Genomic DNA, 13,043 nt, shown 5'->3' on the forward strand with positions numbered 1-13,043 from the left:
ACATGCAACGCCGCGGTTCGGGTGTGGTCGGCCCCGCCCTGGAGCGGCGCGTGGCTACCGCCGGAAGCGAAGACAGGGGGTAGCTCACGTGACTCATTTCATCTCTGCCACGTTTTGTATAAACAGAGACCGCCTGGGTCCAATTTTCACCTACCATACTCACTCATGGCGCATTATCTTGGACTTGAGCTCGCAACGGAACACGTACGCGCGACAGTTGTCGATGAAGGACTGGATATAGTGTTTAGCGCTGCAGTTGAATTCGATACGGACCTTCCTGAGTTCCAGACGCGAGGCGGACTTTTCACTGCACCTGGAGATGTATGTACAACGAGCGTGGAGATGTGGCTCAAGGCGCTAGGTAAGTCTTATAGTAAGTGGCTAGAGCATAAAGAGCTGATGTTTAATCAGATATACTATTGTCCAAGCTTAAGACTGGCGTCGACCTTGCCCGGATACGCGCTGTAGGAGGGTGTGCTCAGCATGCAGCTGTCTGGTGCACTGCCGCTGCCAAATCTCATATGTCCGGCCTCGATCATACCAAGACTTTACACGCGCAACTGGGCAGCCCATCGACACTCGCACTCGTTCATACCCCCGTTACCCAAGATACCTCGACCGCATCCCAGGCACGCACGATCGAGACAGCACTCGGAGGCCCAGATGCGCTAGCCCAGAGACTAGGCACTGCCACACCTACTACAGCTGCCCAAGCAATCAAGATCCGTGAAGGCAACCCCGACGCGTGGACCCATACCTCGCACGTTGTCCTCGCAAGCGCGTTTTTAGCAAGTCTGTTCGTCGGAGATTGGGCTCCGGCTACCGAGGCTGAAGCTGTCGCGACTGGCTTCTGGAATGTGGAGCGTGGTGGTTGGGACGAGGAGGTTCTGGAGTTGGCTGGTGGTGGGAGCAAGGAAGAAGGACAAAGGCTCAAGGAGATGTTGGGTGCTGTGTGCCCATCTGGTACGACAACGGTTGGAACCATCAGCACGTACTTCTGCCAACGATATGGATTCAGTCCCGAGACACCAGTAGCACCATTCACATCCGATCATCTGGCCACCTACTTATCCCTATCAGCTTGCCTTTCATCTTCCCCATCGCAAACCACCCCAGATGCTATTCTTGCTTTCGGCCCTACGGACGTACTCCTTTCTCCAGTGCCCAGCTCTGCTCCATCTCCACCTCCCCGTTCACGGCACTATACCCTCCTACCCCACCCTTGCACACCCAAATCGTACATTACCGTTCTTGCGTCGCGTAATGGTGACGTTCCTCGCGCACTGGTCCGAGACATGTACACCAAGTCATGGGCCGCGTTCGACAGACTCGTTAGCGTTGTCCCGCCTGGTGGTGCCATTGGTCTCGACGACAAACTTTTCAGTTTCTGGCTGCTTCAACCCGAGGGCCCACCGTTCGAGCACGTCAAGGGTATCTATCGATTCGAAACCGGTGTCAAGGTCAACGAATTCAGAGACCTACGCGCCAATCCCAGGCAAGTCCTTGTCTATCAATAATTTTCCGAAATTAAATTAGATTAACCGGCCGGGCGCTTATCTAGATGCTTGCTTGAATCTCAACTCATGAACCTTCGCGTAAAGCATGCCCGGATGACGTCCCTATTGACGTCTACGCCAACTCCCAATCGTCCTACTTCGTTGCTCGCCACCTCGCTTTCGACCATCTTTGACCCTTATACCTCGTCGGCTCTTCCGTCCCGGATCCTAGCCCTGGGCGCTGCCGCCGGATTCGCTTCTGTCGCGTCCATCACCGCAGATGTTTTCGGTGCACGGGTCTTGGTACCTCGAAGCGTTATAACAAGGGGAGCTCCGGTCACTCCACTCATGACGCCTACGAGGGGCGCTGGGATCCTTGGTTTCCCTAGCGGAGGCGGAAGCGGCACTTCGACACCCGGTCTAGTTGTCCCTGGCCAACAGCCCCAATCTCAACAGCAGCAACAACCCGCCCCCGACACGCGTGCTGCTCTTGGCGCAGCGTACCTTGCCAGGTGGTCCGTCCTCAGCACTGGGACCGACTTTGAAGATGACGTTCGCACCGTCATCCGAAAACGCGCAAAACTCAGCGGGGCGCTCGGACTCGGCGTCCCAGTTGGCACATACGGGCGCAGCGGACTCGGCGCGAGCGTTCTCGTCGAAGAGGACGAAGAAGAAAAAGAGGACGAGAACGGCGACATGCACGAACGAACAAACACAAACTCGACCACGGCCACGAGCTTGAGCCTTCACTTGTCGCTTCCTCCGCAGCAACCGCCCAATGCTGCGAACCCCACCACCACAAGTGCGAGCGTACATGCGCTCCCGACCGACGAATCGGATGCTTTGCTCGGATTGGCCAAAGTAGCCGAAGGAGATATGGATGCGTTTTCCGCATACGCGGCTCTGATCCCTGAGTGGTGCCGATTGGAAGGGATGCTCGTCCGGGGCGTTGTCTAACGGACCATCGACCCACCTAAAATCAAAACCATCTTGCCTAGACTTAAATACAAAACACACACATATATACAAGACAAGAAGATTCAAATCTCGGGATCTTCGACATCTATATATTCTCTGTCTTGACGATCTCCACGCTTTCTTCCGTACCTCCCTCGTATGAGCACCTATAAACCCCACCGTATCCTCGACCTTGATGTTATTTCTCTTTGCTCTGCCCGCTCCGTATCCCACATTGCACAAGTGTATACCACAGCACTAGCACTAGCATTCATTGCTTTTCCGCGTTGGTCAAATACGATAACGAATTGTTTTAGGATTATTTATTGAAGATTTGGTCTAAACCTTGATTGTTTGAGATGTCAGTGCGCGGAGATTTTTTGAAGTTATGTTGTGGACGTTGGGTACCCTTTTTAGGGAGTTTGATCGGCTTGGGTGTTGCTTGTCAGTAATTAACAGGTCAGACTCAGGTGAGTTGTAGCTGGAATGTTAGGGTTTCATCTTAATTCCTCCTTCAAGAGACAAGTGAGCACATGGGGGGTAGTATCACTAATGTTACTGAAAGCCTGGAGTCTACTCGACAAGTTATTGTCATCTGAAATCAAGGAAAATTCACATGCGAGTTTGAATACAGAAGCTGGTAACAGTGACAAACTGGCTCTACGATAGCTATACAACCAATAACCTCGTACATTGGAATGCACAGGAAGACAGTGAACAAATAGGACACATTTATAGAGGACTTTCATGGCCGAAATGCATGTTATTGCGACTAAATCTAGGAAGAACCACAAGACATCAAACATACTATGATCGCTGGTAAGAACAGGGCACGCCTCTACGAAATCTTGTCAATGAATAAACACCTCATCGAGCACCGAAACACTAACGTACTATTCCTACAAAGAAAAGGCGGATCCCTAATTAGTTGCGTTTATAGCACTCGTGCCAATTCTCTCCTAGGCGCAGTCGACTGTAGTCAACTTGAATCGATCCCTCGGGGCCAATCGTCAATGGGTTGTATGGCCTCGGAAACGAACGCCTGATCTCCGGAGGGACCCAGAAAAGGAGTTGTGATTTCTCGTTTTTGAACCAGCCATCATCGGTTATTTCCCATATCCCATTCAGGGCATCGTTGTGATTGCGAGAGTGTTCAATATCATGTATGCGGATAGTTTGGTCACGGGACCCAGTCACGATGCGAGTACCGTCGGGTGAGAAACGAACGGAGCGAACGCTTTGATGATGTGCTTTGAGTGGCCCAAATATGAGGTCGCCACTTTGTGTGTCCCACACTCGAATAGTACGGTCGTCCGAGCTGGAAACGATTCGCCGGCTATCAGAAGAAAACGACACCGCCAACACTCCACCTTCATGGCCCCGTAGTGGACCACACATCAACTTTTCACCATCCGCACTCCAGATACAGATGGTACGGTCTTTGACCCCAGCGCCAGAAGCAATGAATCGGCCATCGGGAGAGAATGATACGGAGCTGATCCAGTCGCTATGCCTTTTAAATGGCCCATGTAGTAGTTTCCCTGTGGCCGAGTCCGATATGCAAATGGTACCGTCGGAAGCCCCGGAAACCAGGCGGGCACCATCGGGCGAGAATCCTACTGAGTGTACGCTACTGTTATGCTGCCTAAATGGCCCCACAAGCGGAACGCCTCGCATCGTATCCCACACGCATATAGTCCTATCGTCTGAGCATGAGACAAAAGAGGCGCCATCGGGCGAAAACTCCACACATTTTACCCAATCTTTGTGCTCCCGAAACGGGCCAAGCAGGAGTCTACCGTCTGCCGAGTTCCACATACAAATAGTTCGATCAAATGCGCCAGATACTATTCGAGTGCCGTCCGGAGATAGAGCGGCTGATATCACCCCGGCGGTATGCCCCCTGAATGGCCCAACCGCCAAATTGCCTTCGCGAGAGTCCCACACGCATATAGTATGGTCCTCAGAACCAGAGATAATATGCGTACCATCTAGCGAAAACTGGACTGATTCCACACTGCTGGTATGGCCACGAGGGATTCCGTCCAGAATGGCTCTGGAGGTAGCATCCCAGAGACAAATTGTGCCGTCGGAAGAACCGGAATAAAACCAGGTGCCATAAGGAGAAAAGCCTACAGACCGGAAGCCTATATCGCGTCTTTCAAATGGACCGGAAATCAAAACGCCATTAATGGCATCCCACGTCCGGATGGTGCCGTCATATGAACCAGAGACAATATATTCGCTACCCGGGGAGAACCCTACGCATACAACGCCTTCTTCATGTCCCTCGAGCTTTGACCGTACAGAGATGGATTTCTCGTCGCTTACATCCCACACCACTACGAGATTGTCGTCCGCCCCTGAAACTATGCTGGCGCCGTCGGGAGAAAACTGGACAGACCACACGGTGCCACTGTGCCCCACTAGAGGAATCCCTATTGGTGTTCCATCAATCGAGTTCCAGATACGGATGCTGTAGTCGGCCGAACCGGAAACGATAATTTTACCATCGGGTGACACTGAAATAGAATGGACACTGCCGGTATGCCCTTCGAGAGGCCCAGTAGTGAGGACACCAGTAAATGCATTCCGAATTCGTATAGTATGATCCCTAGATCCAGAGAAAATACGCATATTGTCGTGGGAAAATGTCACCGCTAATACGCTGTCAAAGTGGCCATTAAATGGTCCGGATACTGGCGAACCGGTTGTTGTATTCCAGGTAGATACGGTGCCATCTTCATATCCGGCCGCGATTAGCTGACCATCAGGCGAAACTCCTATCGCGAGGACGCTGTGACCACGAGGCTCAGTTGGTCCAACAAGGAGTGTCCCATTGGCTGTATCCCAGACACTTATAGTACCCTCAGACGAGCCAGAAGCAATGCGAGTGCCGTCTGGAAAGAGTGCGAAGCAATTGAGGCCATGCTCGGTACTCCATATGGCCAGAGGCGCTGTATCACGTCGCATCATGGCGGTTCCGCTCACGTTCATGCGTTCTTGTATCATGCCCTCGTAATTATTGAATACGGAGCTGGATCTTGGACAGAACTGAAATGCGGATATATATAGGTGTGGGGTCGACTGCACAATTGGGGTAGCAACGATTCGGGTGAGGAAGGTGTGAGCATCGGCGATACTTCTTCGAAAACTTCTGTACTCGTTACAAGTCTGACGAGATGCATCACACACCATGCATCTTCAATACTCTAGATTTACGCACCATGATCCGCTTTTGAGCACCCACTAGTACCAAAAGGCCCGCTTTTAGGCAGTTCTTCAGATTCATAGCTTCCATCCAGAAAAGAAGCCGGTGCGTCAGGAATTCGCTCAGTTTCTGCCCTATTTTCCCGGATTCGGAAGCAAGAACAAAATGATCTCCCCAATAACGGCAAGCATAAAATAAAGGTGAAGATATCCGGGCAGTCGCGTGCATTTCAAGGTTCGGAACAGCAGAATCAGGGACAAAGGACGAAGCTAGGCCACAAATGTTAAAACTTAAGTTAGCGCTCATTATATCAAAGCACCGAGAAGCAAGGACCAGATGGTGAGCCTCTTTATCACAAAAGAATTCGTTCGCCCGCTCCCGATTAAGTATATAATCGGGAAAGGAAGCATGCAACGCCGACACTAGTCCAGTAGCTTCTGACATATGCAATACGGACCGAAGTGGTTTGAGCGCGGTTGAAATGTGCTTTGTTTCGCCCTTGTCGACTAGCATGGTGACTGTGTTTATATCCATTGGCTCTCTTGAGCAAACGACAGTCCATAAAACAAGTTGGATGCGTAGAGCTTCCTCCTTTTCGAGCTTTTCGTTCTTGAGTGCTGTGACGAGTATTGCCCTGTATAAATTGTCGAGGTCTGCGAGCCTCTTAGTGGACGCAAGCTGGGTGTTGAGAACATTTTCAAGTCGGTCTTCCGAGTCTACAAACACATCATCGGGTTGAATATATCGGACCGCAGTGGCTGCATATATGAACAGGTTACCGGCAAGATTACTCAGTTGGAGGATCTGAGATTCCTTAGGCGCCATATCTGAAAGCTCCTCCTTCAAGTATAATTCAATATCTGCTCGAACTATAGAGTGTTCAATCTCGTGCAAATGCATCATGCCTTGCGAATGGCTGTTTTGGGATATTTTGTCGTAGATCCTTGGATCAGGCCGGCTCGTGACAAGGAACTTGATAGGAAGGCCAGATGTACACTTCAGTAGTGCTTCCAAGACGAGTTTCACAGCACTTGGGCTCTCGCATTCATCGAGTGCGTCGATCACAATTATGGCATTGCCTATTAGCTGATTCCTCGATTCCATCAACGGATTTCTCAGAAGCTTTTCGAACTGCGAGGTGATGTTTCGGGAACCAACGTCGGGATCTTCGTCAAGGACTTGAAACAATGCTGCACGGAACGGAGTCGAGTACTGAGCCAATTGGTACGAGATGGTTGGTACGATCCGATTAGCGTCTCGACACTCGGGGGATGCTCTAGAGCAAAAGAAGCTACCTCCTAGCTGACCGCGGGCCTCGAGCGCTTGAGCCAGGCTACACGCAATCGTCGTTTTACCGGTACCAGCCATACCATTCATCCAATATATTCGCTTGGCATCCGTATCGTCAGACCAATGATTCAAGTCATGCAAAATCATTTCTCTCGTGTTCTTTGTGCAAGTACGACGGTTGACTTCTGTGCCATGGGTCGAGTCATAGGCAGCCAGTTTAGCTGGAGTCAAATTCTCAAGCCGAGTGACCTGAAAACCGGGAATGAAAAATATAAACTTCAAAGGGAAGGAGATTTAGTCTCACCACGAGATGTTCATGCGCAACGCTCCATGCACTCATGCTGACTTCGATCTATGTACTTTAAATATGCATCCAAGCTTCATATAACCACCACTCACCTGTAGTCGACGAAATAAATTCTCTATTCGCCTGTAATCCCTCAACAATAGGTCTTCGTTATGCTTAGCTGCAACAATCTGTTTTCCTTTACTTTGCTCTTGAGATTCGATGATCGATTTGAGCTCTTTGTCAATGTTTCTTAAGTAGCCGGAATGATCAATTACCCTAATGTAATACAGGGTTGGAGTACCTACTTAGATATACCATTAATTGCGCCAACCATATGTGCCGACTGTGGATCTTGAAGATGTTGTGTCAGAAACATTACAATTTGCCGAAGTTCCAATGCTAGATCATCTTGACTTTGTTGATTCTTGAAAGCGGTCTAAAAGCTTAATATCAGTACACCAGCTCATAAGTACTTGGAATCGGAACCAAACCTCAAAAAGGCCTAGACAGCCAACCAAAGAACCAATTGCCGATTGGAGTGGGGGAAATGTCTCAATGGCACTATGCAATACTCGGAGAGTAGACCGCAGGCCCTCCCATCCCGTGCTTGTGGTTTCCGTTCCACCAGGTAACGACTCGGATAGGGATATCTGAGGTTTAGTTTGGAGAGATGGGTCTACACTGAGTGCTGGTTCGGATCGATGGACTTTGGACGGGATTGAAGACGCGTCATGGCTGGAGAATGTAGACATCCGGTAAGGAGAGGCGGGAGGGATCGCTGCTGAGTCTGATTCGAGTTCGTTCATAGGTAGTGTAGATGTAGATTGAGACAAGGACCTGAGCTTGCTTTTTGCTTTTCGGCCCAAAGTCTTGACATAATTGCGAGCTCGAGAAAACCCTTTTGAATCTGAAGACCCAGAGTTTGAGTCCATTTCAATCTGAGGTGGACAGGGCGGCCACAGTCCTGTTTGAAATGATAGGGTGGTGGGTCTTTCTGTATGTATAAGTCACACGTGTTAGGATAATCTACCATAATCGTACGCGTCCAATCGCTGTACATTTCAAATGTACTAACTGCCATACGTATAGAGCTGCATACATGCACGGTATGTCCTTTGGCGGAGAATGGAGTAACTTGACCCAAGATCTTCATAGAAATAATGCCTTCGATTCAAGAATTTATATTACTAGCTTGTCGGTGCCGATTGCTAGAGGCTTCCTCAATAATCTATGATCTGTCAAACTTGAAGCTTAAACATGAGGTTAGATTGCCCACACTTTGGAGGGTCTGATTCAATATCATTCTGCAGTGCCTTATTTTGTCCGATTTTTAGTACTCTATTGTCCCAAATCCCTAAGCGAATGCCAACCATCTATAGTTGATGTGAGGTCAGGTTGATACCTGGCATTTGTCGTCCATATCATCAATTCCCTTGTACTGTGAAACCAGTATTGTTATTAATATATATTAGTGCTCATGATATGAAGTACTGTCTCTCTCTGGGTCCCAGGATGACGCACCACGTAAGGATAGGCTTGATCTTTCACAGGTCACATGTTCCAACTTGAGTGCGGTGAGTCTTAGACTGGCACCATACGGAGCATCACTACACATCTGGTAAACTGTGGGTCAAGATGGCCAAGTTACAAACAGATGAGGCGATGTATATCAAACGAGATCGCGGGTAACGGCTGTAACCACTTGGCCATCTTGACACGTTGGAGATATTCCACTGTGCACAACACAACTCAAGCGTCACATAGAACAACGAAGCTGGGATATAACTTCTTCACCTGTGTTTTCCGGGCTCAGTTGTCGGTCTCTAGTAGCTAGAAAAGCGCAGGATTTTCTATTTCTCACAGTGGAATTTAGCTATGGTGAAAGAAGAAAATATATATGACACCTATCCTCCCAGTCAGGAAGCTCCATCGTGGTCAGCAAACCCATCCTATAATTGGAAAAACATGTCGTATTTGTGAGAATGATAAAAGTGTATTGATATGTGCACTATTGTTACAGCATGCGGTTGGATAATAGAGTATTTCTACATGAATAAGTAAGTACTTAGAAATACCAGGGTCGGAAATAGGATCTAATTTTTAAGGAATGCAGTGAGCGAATACCAGCAACCTCAAGCTAGCTTATTCTGACCTGTCTTGATATAATTTCATCTTTACGCGCGGAAGAAGTAGCAGAAATCGCAGTTCCGGCTTCAAACTTTCGTTCGGTACCCTTCGGAAAAGCCGGAGCGAAACCGACTCGACTATTGGTCGTATCATAAACCGAGTACTGGGCATCCTGGGATTAAATTCTCGTATTCATCTAGGTAAACTTACTTACGAAGTGTTCCAAGAATTTCTGGCCAATAATAAAATTTACCGTACCACTTGCACCTCCATCTCCGAACCAAGCATAGAAAAAAGTCTGGTTCAGGCCGAAAAGTGGATACTGCTCTTGGGAGACAAGATATTGGTCCGGCGAGAGGGTCAGTGAGGTACCGGAGATAATAAAGGTGATATTGGAAGAAGGCTTTGTTTGAAAAGCGGGGAGGTTCGTGTCTGGATCTATCCGGCCATCAGATACAGCTAGGAACGCATTCATAGTCGCGGTCGGAATATAGGTCAATGTCGTACCCTTTATTTGAGGCGTAAGCGGTGAGTTAGATAGTGGGGACTCGGTACCTACGGTATCTATAATAGCTGGAGCCGCGTTAGTCAGGATTGTTTTATTGTTGTCCCCATCGTATGTTATAGTATCGATGTCAATACCCCAGTACAAGGAATAAGGATAATTTGAAGTGACATTCGTAAAAGTGATGTTGCCGGTATATCGCGATGGGTCGGGCCCACCCAAAGAAAGTTCCCCGTTCAATTCCGTCACGTTCTATAGAGGTTAGTCCGAAGGCTGTATTAGACAAGAGGTTCGTGGTCTTACCGATCCTACCAAAGGTTGGAAGTAGACACCAAGTACGTTTTGTTCAATGGACCCCTGGCTCTTCAGGGTTTGCATGACTGTAGGAATAAGCGCGTTCGTCCCAGCAAGGGTGCCGGCCGTCAATGTTGCTGGACCCAGCCCAAGAATCCCTGGGACAAACAGTTAGCGAGCGAATGGAAATCGATAGTACGCCTTACCGTCATAGCCCTCAAAGCCTTGAGCTTGAGTTGCAACAGAGATTGACTGATCACTAGCAGTAAGATTACCCAGAACGATCTTAATGGATCAAATTATTCTCAGTCCACAAAAAGGAGAGAACACGGTATACTCACGGTATCGTTGTACTGGACCCCAGAGAACGTGCCGCTCCCATATGTTACAGAAACTGCTCTTCCATCTCGTATCGACGTAGAGCTTGGATGATAGGGTTTGCCTGCCTTATGGGGATAGAAAGGTCGTTTTAGGTCGTTTTCAGAGACGTGAGGTAAATGGTCTAACTTACCCCAATCCAAGTATTTCCCGACCCGGTATCAACGATGAGGTTGTATGATTGGTTCCCTATCAACCTGATACAGGCAGCTCAGTCGAGTAAAAGGTGGTTAAATCAAGAAAGACTCACACTTGGACGGTATAGGCCACGTCCTGGTTAACCGCTGGGACTACACCAAACAGCGCGGTAGTATTTTGGAACGTATTGAGCCTGGCCCGATCCTTTCCTGTAATGTTTCTCATGCTGGTTATGCCACCCATACCACGATTCATGGTCAGCGACCGGGTCGCAAAGGCGACATCTGTCAGTGCCAACCCCACGATCAATAACAAGCTCGGTGTCATACGAATGAAGGTTGTCATGGCTCTGACGGAATCGAGTAATACCGCGAGAGAGACGGACTCGCATACCTCATGGTAGGATTCCGCCTTTATGCACCGATACAGATACAAGCGACGGATCGGCTAACGATTGCGCCAACCCACTATCAAGAAATTGAGAAACCTTGAGAGAATAGGCGATCCCCGCGAAATTCGAAGACTACATTAGCCCAGACCCACCCAAGTCGTAGATCAAGGGAGCTTCCGATTAGCCGCCACTCATAGTCTCGATTAATATTAAATGTCTCGGTAGTGGTTGAAGACGGCAAGCCGACATGACTTGAGGCCGGTTCGCGGGTTTCGGAACCAGCCCCGTAAGCACAGCCACAACTAGCTCCATGCCTAAAGTGGGTTAAAGTTATACCGAATATGAGTTGCAATGAAAATCAATTGGAGGCAAATTACCCAGACCCCGAGCTCTTACAACAATGTGTTAGCGGCAGAGCAGCTGGCGGAAAACGACTAGACCGGACCGCCTAGTGATAAAACCCCCTGTAGCAAGCGTCAAGTTCCGGCAAAACGAGAGAGGGTAAGTAAAAATGAAGAAAAGCATAGCCAACCTGGCAAGGGGTACTTGATACCACCTCTCTGATGGCAACGTCACTCTGAAAACTTGCGCAAAATTATATAAGGGAGAACTATGTTTTGATTATGCTGGTGTTCTCTCGACGATACATAAAGAAATGAAAAAGCAGTACTAGCTGGATGCACATGTGAGCCTTATTACTCCACAGGAGCAGAGGGCCAAAGCATACAAGAAGATAACAGCATGAAGAAAATGAGAGCGTCTACACGAAATAAATACCGGGGCCACCTAGTTTAGAGGCACTGAGAGTACCACTCGTTGTTGACCTTGCAAGTAGAGCCAGAGGCGCACTGAGTGGCACCAGTGTAGCCTTGGCCACCGCACTGGCCATACTTGGCAACTGTGCCAGCAGATCCGCCAGGAGCAGCAGTGGTAGTAGGTTTAAGGGTAACAGTGGTCATCTTGGTGGGGCTAGTGGCAGCAGTGGTGGGCTGGGCGACAGTGGTAGGCTTGGGAGACGCGACGCTAGTCTGGGGAGTGGTAGGCTTGCTGCCGGCAGCCGGAACAGGGCCGATTCCGAGCTGGCCAGCGACGGCGATCGACGAGACAGCACCGCCGGGAGCGACATAAGACTTGGCGTCGGAACCGTACAAGTTGAAGACGAGCCCCTTGTCCGAGTACGTGTACGACTTCTTCAGGTCGATCCCAGCAGGCAGCTTCACAGATCCGCTCGACGTCACCTTGAACTGAATGCACTCCATGTACAGCTGCACACCACGTGCAGAGTTCACGTTGAACGCAGTGTCTGCCTCGTGAAGAGTCACAAGCTCAGGACGGAACAGGTACTCTCCAGTCGCCAAGTCGGGCACGGTAATGGTGATGTGACCCTTGTTAGCGATGAGCTTGTCGGTAGCCTATACACAGGGTCAGCTTTGCTGGATGTAAGACATGTAGACTAACGGACCCATTGGTTGTTGGGGTAGACCTCCTGGTAGAGCTTGACCCAGACGTTTCCTTGACCGTTGGACGAGGTAGGAGCAACGTAGACCAAGGCAGGTCCCTTGTGGCTAGCATCAATGATGTCGTCACCTCGGTTGTCGTGAGACCCTTTGAGATGGAGGTTAGGTGGACATTGACTATATGCGAAGAATAATTGGACTAACATTCAAAGGTAATCTGGTCACCTCCCTTGACCTCGAGAGTCTTGGGAACAGGAGAGTTGTTCACATTGCAGATGATGTCATTGGAGGACAAGTCCTTGACCGGGTTGTTGTTGGGGGGTGCACGGATGTAGGAGCCTTCACCGTTGCCTTGGTCAACGCCTGGGATGGGAATCAGCACTCTGCGCATATATGATATGCAAAGCTCAGGAACCTACCGTTAATGAAGACAGCGCGGACTTTAGCGTGAGCCATGGCGGCACCAGCGGAAGCGAGGACAGCAGCGATAGTAGCGAACTTCATGTTGAT

General features: G+C 49.4%; 5 protein-coding genes across 5 annotated transcripts; 2 read left to right on the plus strand and 3 right to left on the minus strand.

The window, feature by feature from the left end:
* Nucleotides 1–165: 165 nt before the first annotated feature.
* Nucleotides 166–1,517, plus strand: RhiXN_07968 (FGGY-family carbohydrate kinase; the record flags this gene model as incomplete). The annotated part of the gene is made up of 2 exons (XM_043327784.1): nt 166–361; nt 412–1,517. The coding sequence occupies 2 exons, from the start codon at nt 166–168 to the stop codon at nt 1,515–1,517; spliced, it is 1,302 nt and encodes a 433-aa protein (XP_043183169.1).
* A 66-nt stretch (nt 1,518–1,583) lies between these two features.
* RhiXN_07969 (uncharacterized protein) lies at nt 1,584–2,453 on the plus strand (the record flags this gene model as incomplete). The annotated part of the gene is made up of 1 exon (XM_043327785.1): nt 1,584–2,453. One exon carries the CDS (start codon nt 1,584–1,586, stop codon nt 2,451–2,453), a length of 870 nt encoding a protein of 289 aa, XP_043183170.1.
* A 924-nt stretch (nt 2,454–3,377) lies between these two features.
* On the minus strand, nt 3,378–8,175 carry RhiXN_07970 (Vegetative incompatibility protein HET-E-1; the record flags this gene model as incomplete). The annotated part of the gene is made up of 6 exons (XM_043327786.1): nt 3,378–5,627; nt 5,680–7,203; nt 7,259–7,306; nt 7,354–7,492; nt 7,549–7,679; nt 7,735–8,175. The coding sequence occupies 6 exons, from the start codon at nt 8,173–8,175 to the stop codon at nt 3,378–3,380; spliced, it is 4,533 nt and encodes a 1,510-aa protein (XP_043183171.1).
* A 1,205-nt stretch (nt 8,176–9,380) lies between these two features.
* Nucleotides 9,381–11,030, minus strand: RhiXN_07971 (aspartyl protease; the record flags this gene model as incomplete). Its single annotated transcript, XM_043327787.1, has 8 exons — nt 9,381–9,533; nt 9,585–9,878; nt 9,930–10,127; nt 10,179–10,327; nt 10,376–10,454; nt 10,511–10,615; nt 10,681–10,744; nt 10,798–11,030. The coding sequence occupies 8 exons, from the start codon at nt 11,028–11,030 to the stop codon at nt 9,381–9,383; spliced, it is 1,275 nt and encodes a 424-aa protein (XP_043183172.1).
* An 837-nt stretch (nt 11,031–11,867) lies between these two features.
* On the minus strand, nt 11,868–13,037 carry RhiXN_07972 (glycoside hydrolase family 61 protein; the record flags this gene model as incomplete). Its single annotated transcript, XM_043327788.1, has 4 exons — nt 11,868–12,488; nt 12,539–12,681; nt 12,738–12,896; nt 12,953–13,037. The coding sequence occupies 4 exons, from the start codon at nt 13,035–13,037 to the stop codon at nt 11,868–11,870; spliced, it is 1,008 nt and encodes a 335-aa protein (XP_043183173.1).
* Between the last annotated feature and the right edge of the window lie 6 nt (nt 13,038–13,043).

The sequence above is a fragment of the Rhizoctonia solani genome, chromosome 9 (genome assembly GCF_016906535.1).
Source record: "Rhizoctonia solani chromosome 9, complete sequence".
Taxonomy (NCBI): Eukaryota; Fungi; Basidiomycota; class Agaricomycetes; order Cantharellales; family Ceratobasidiaceae; genus Rhizoctonia; species Rhizoctonia solani.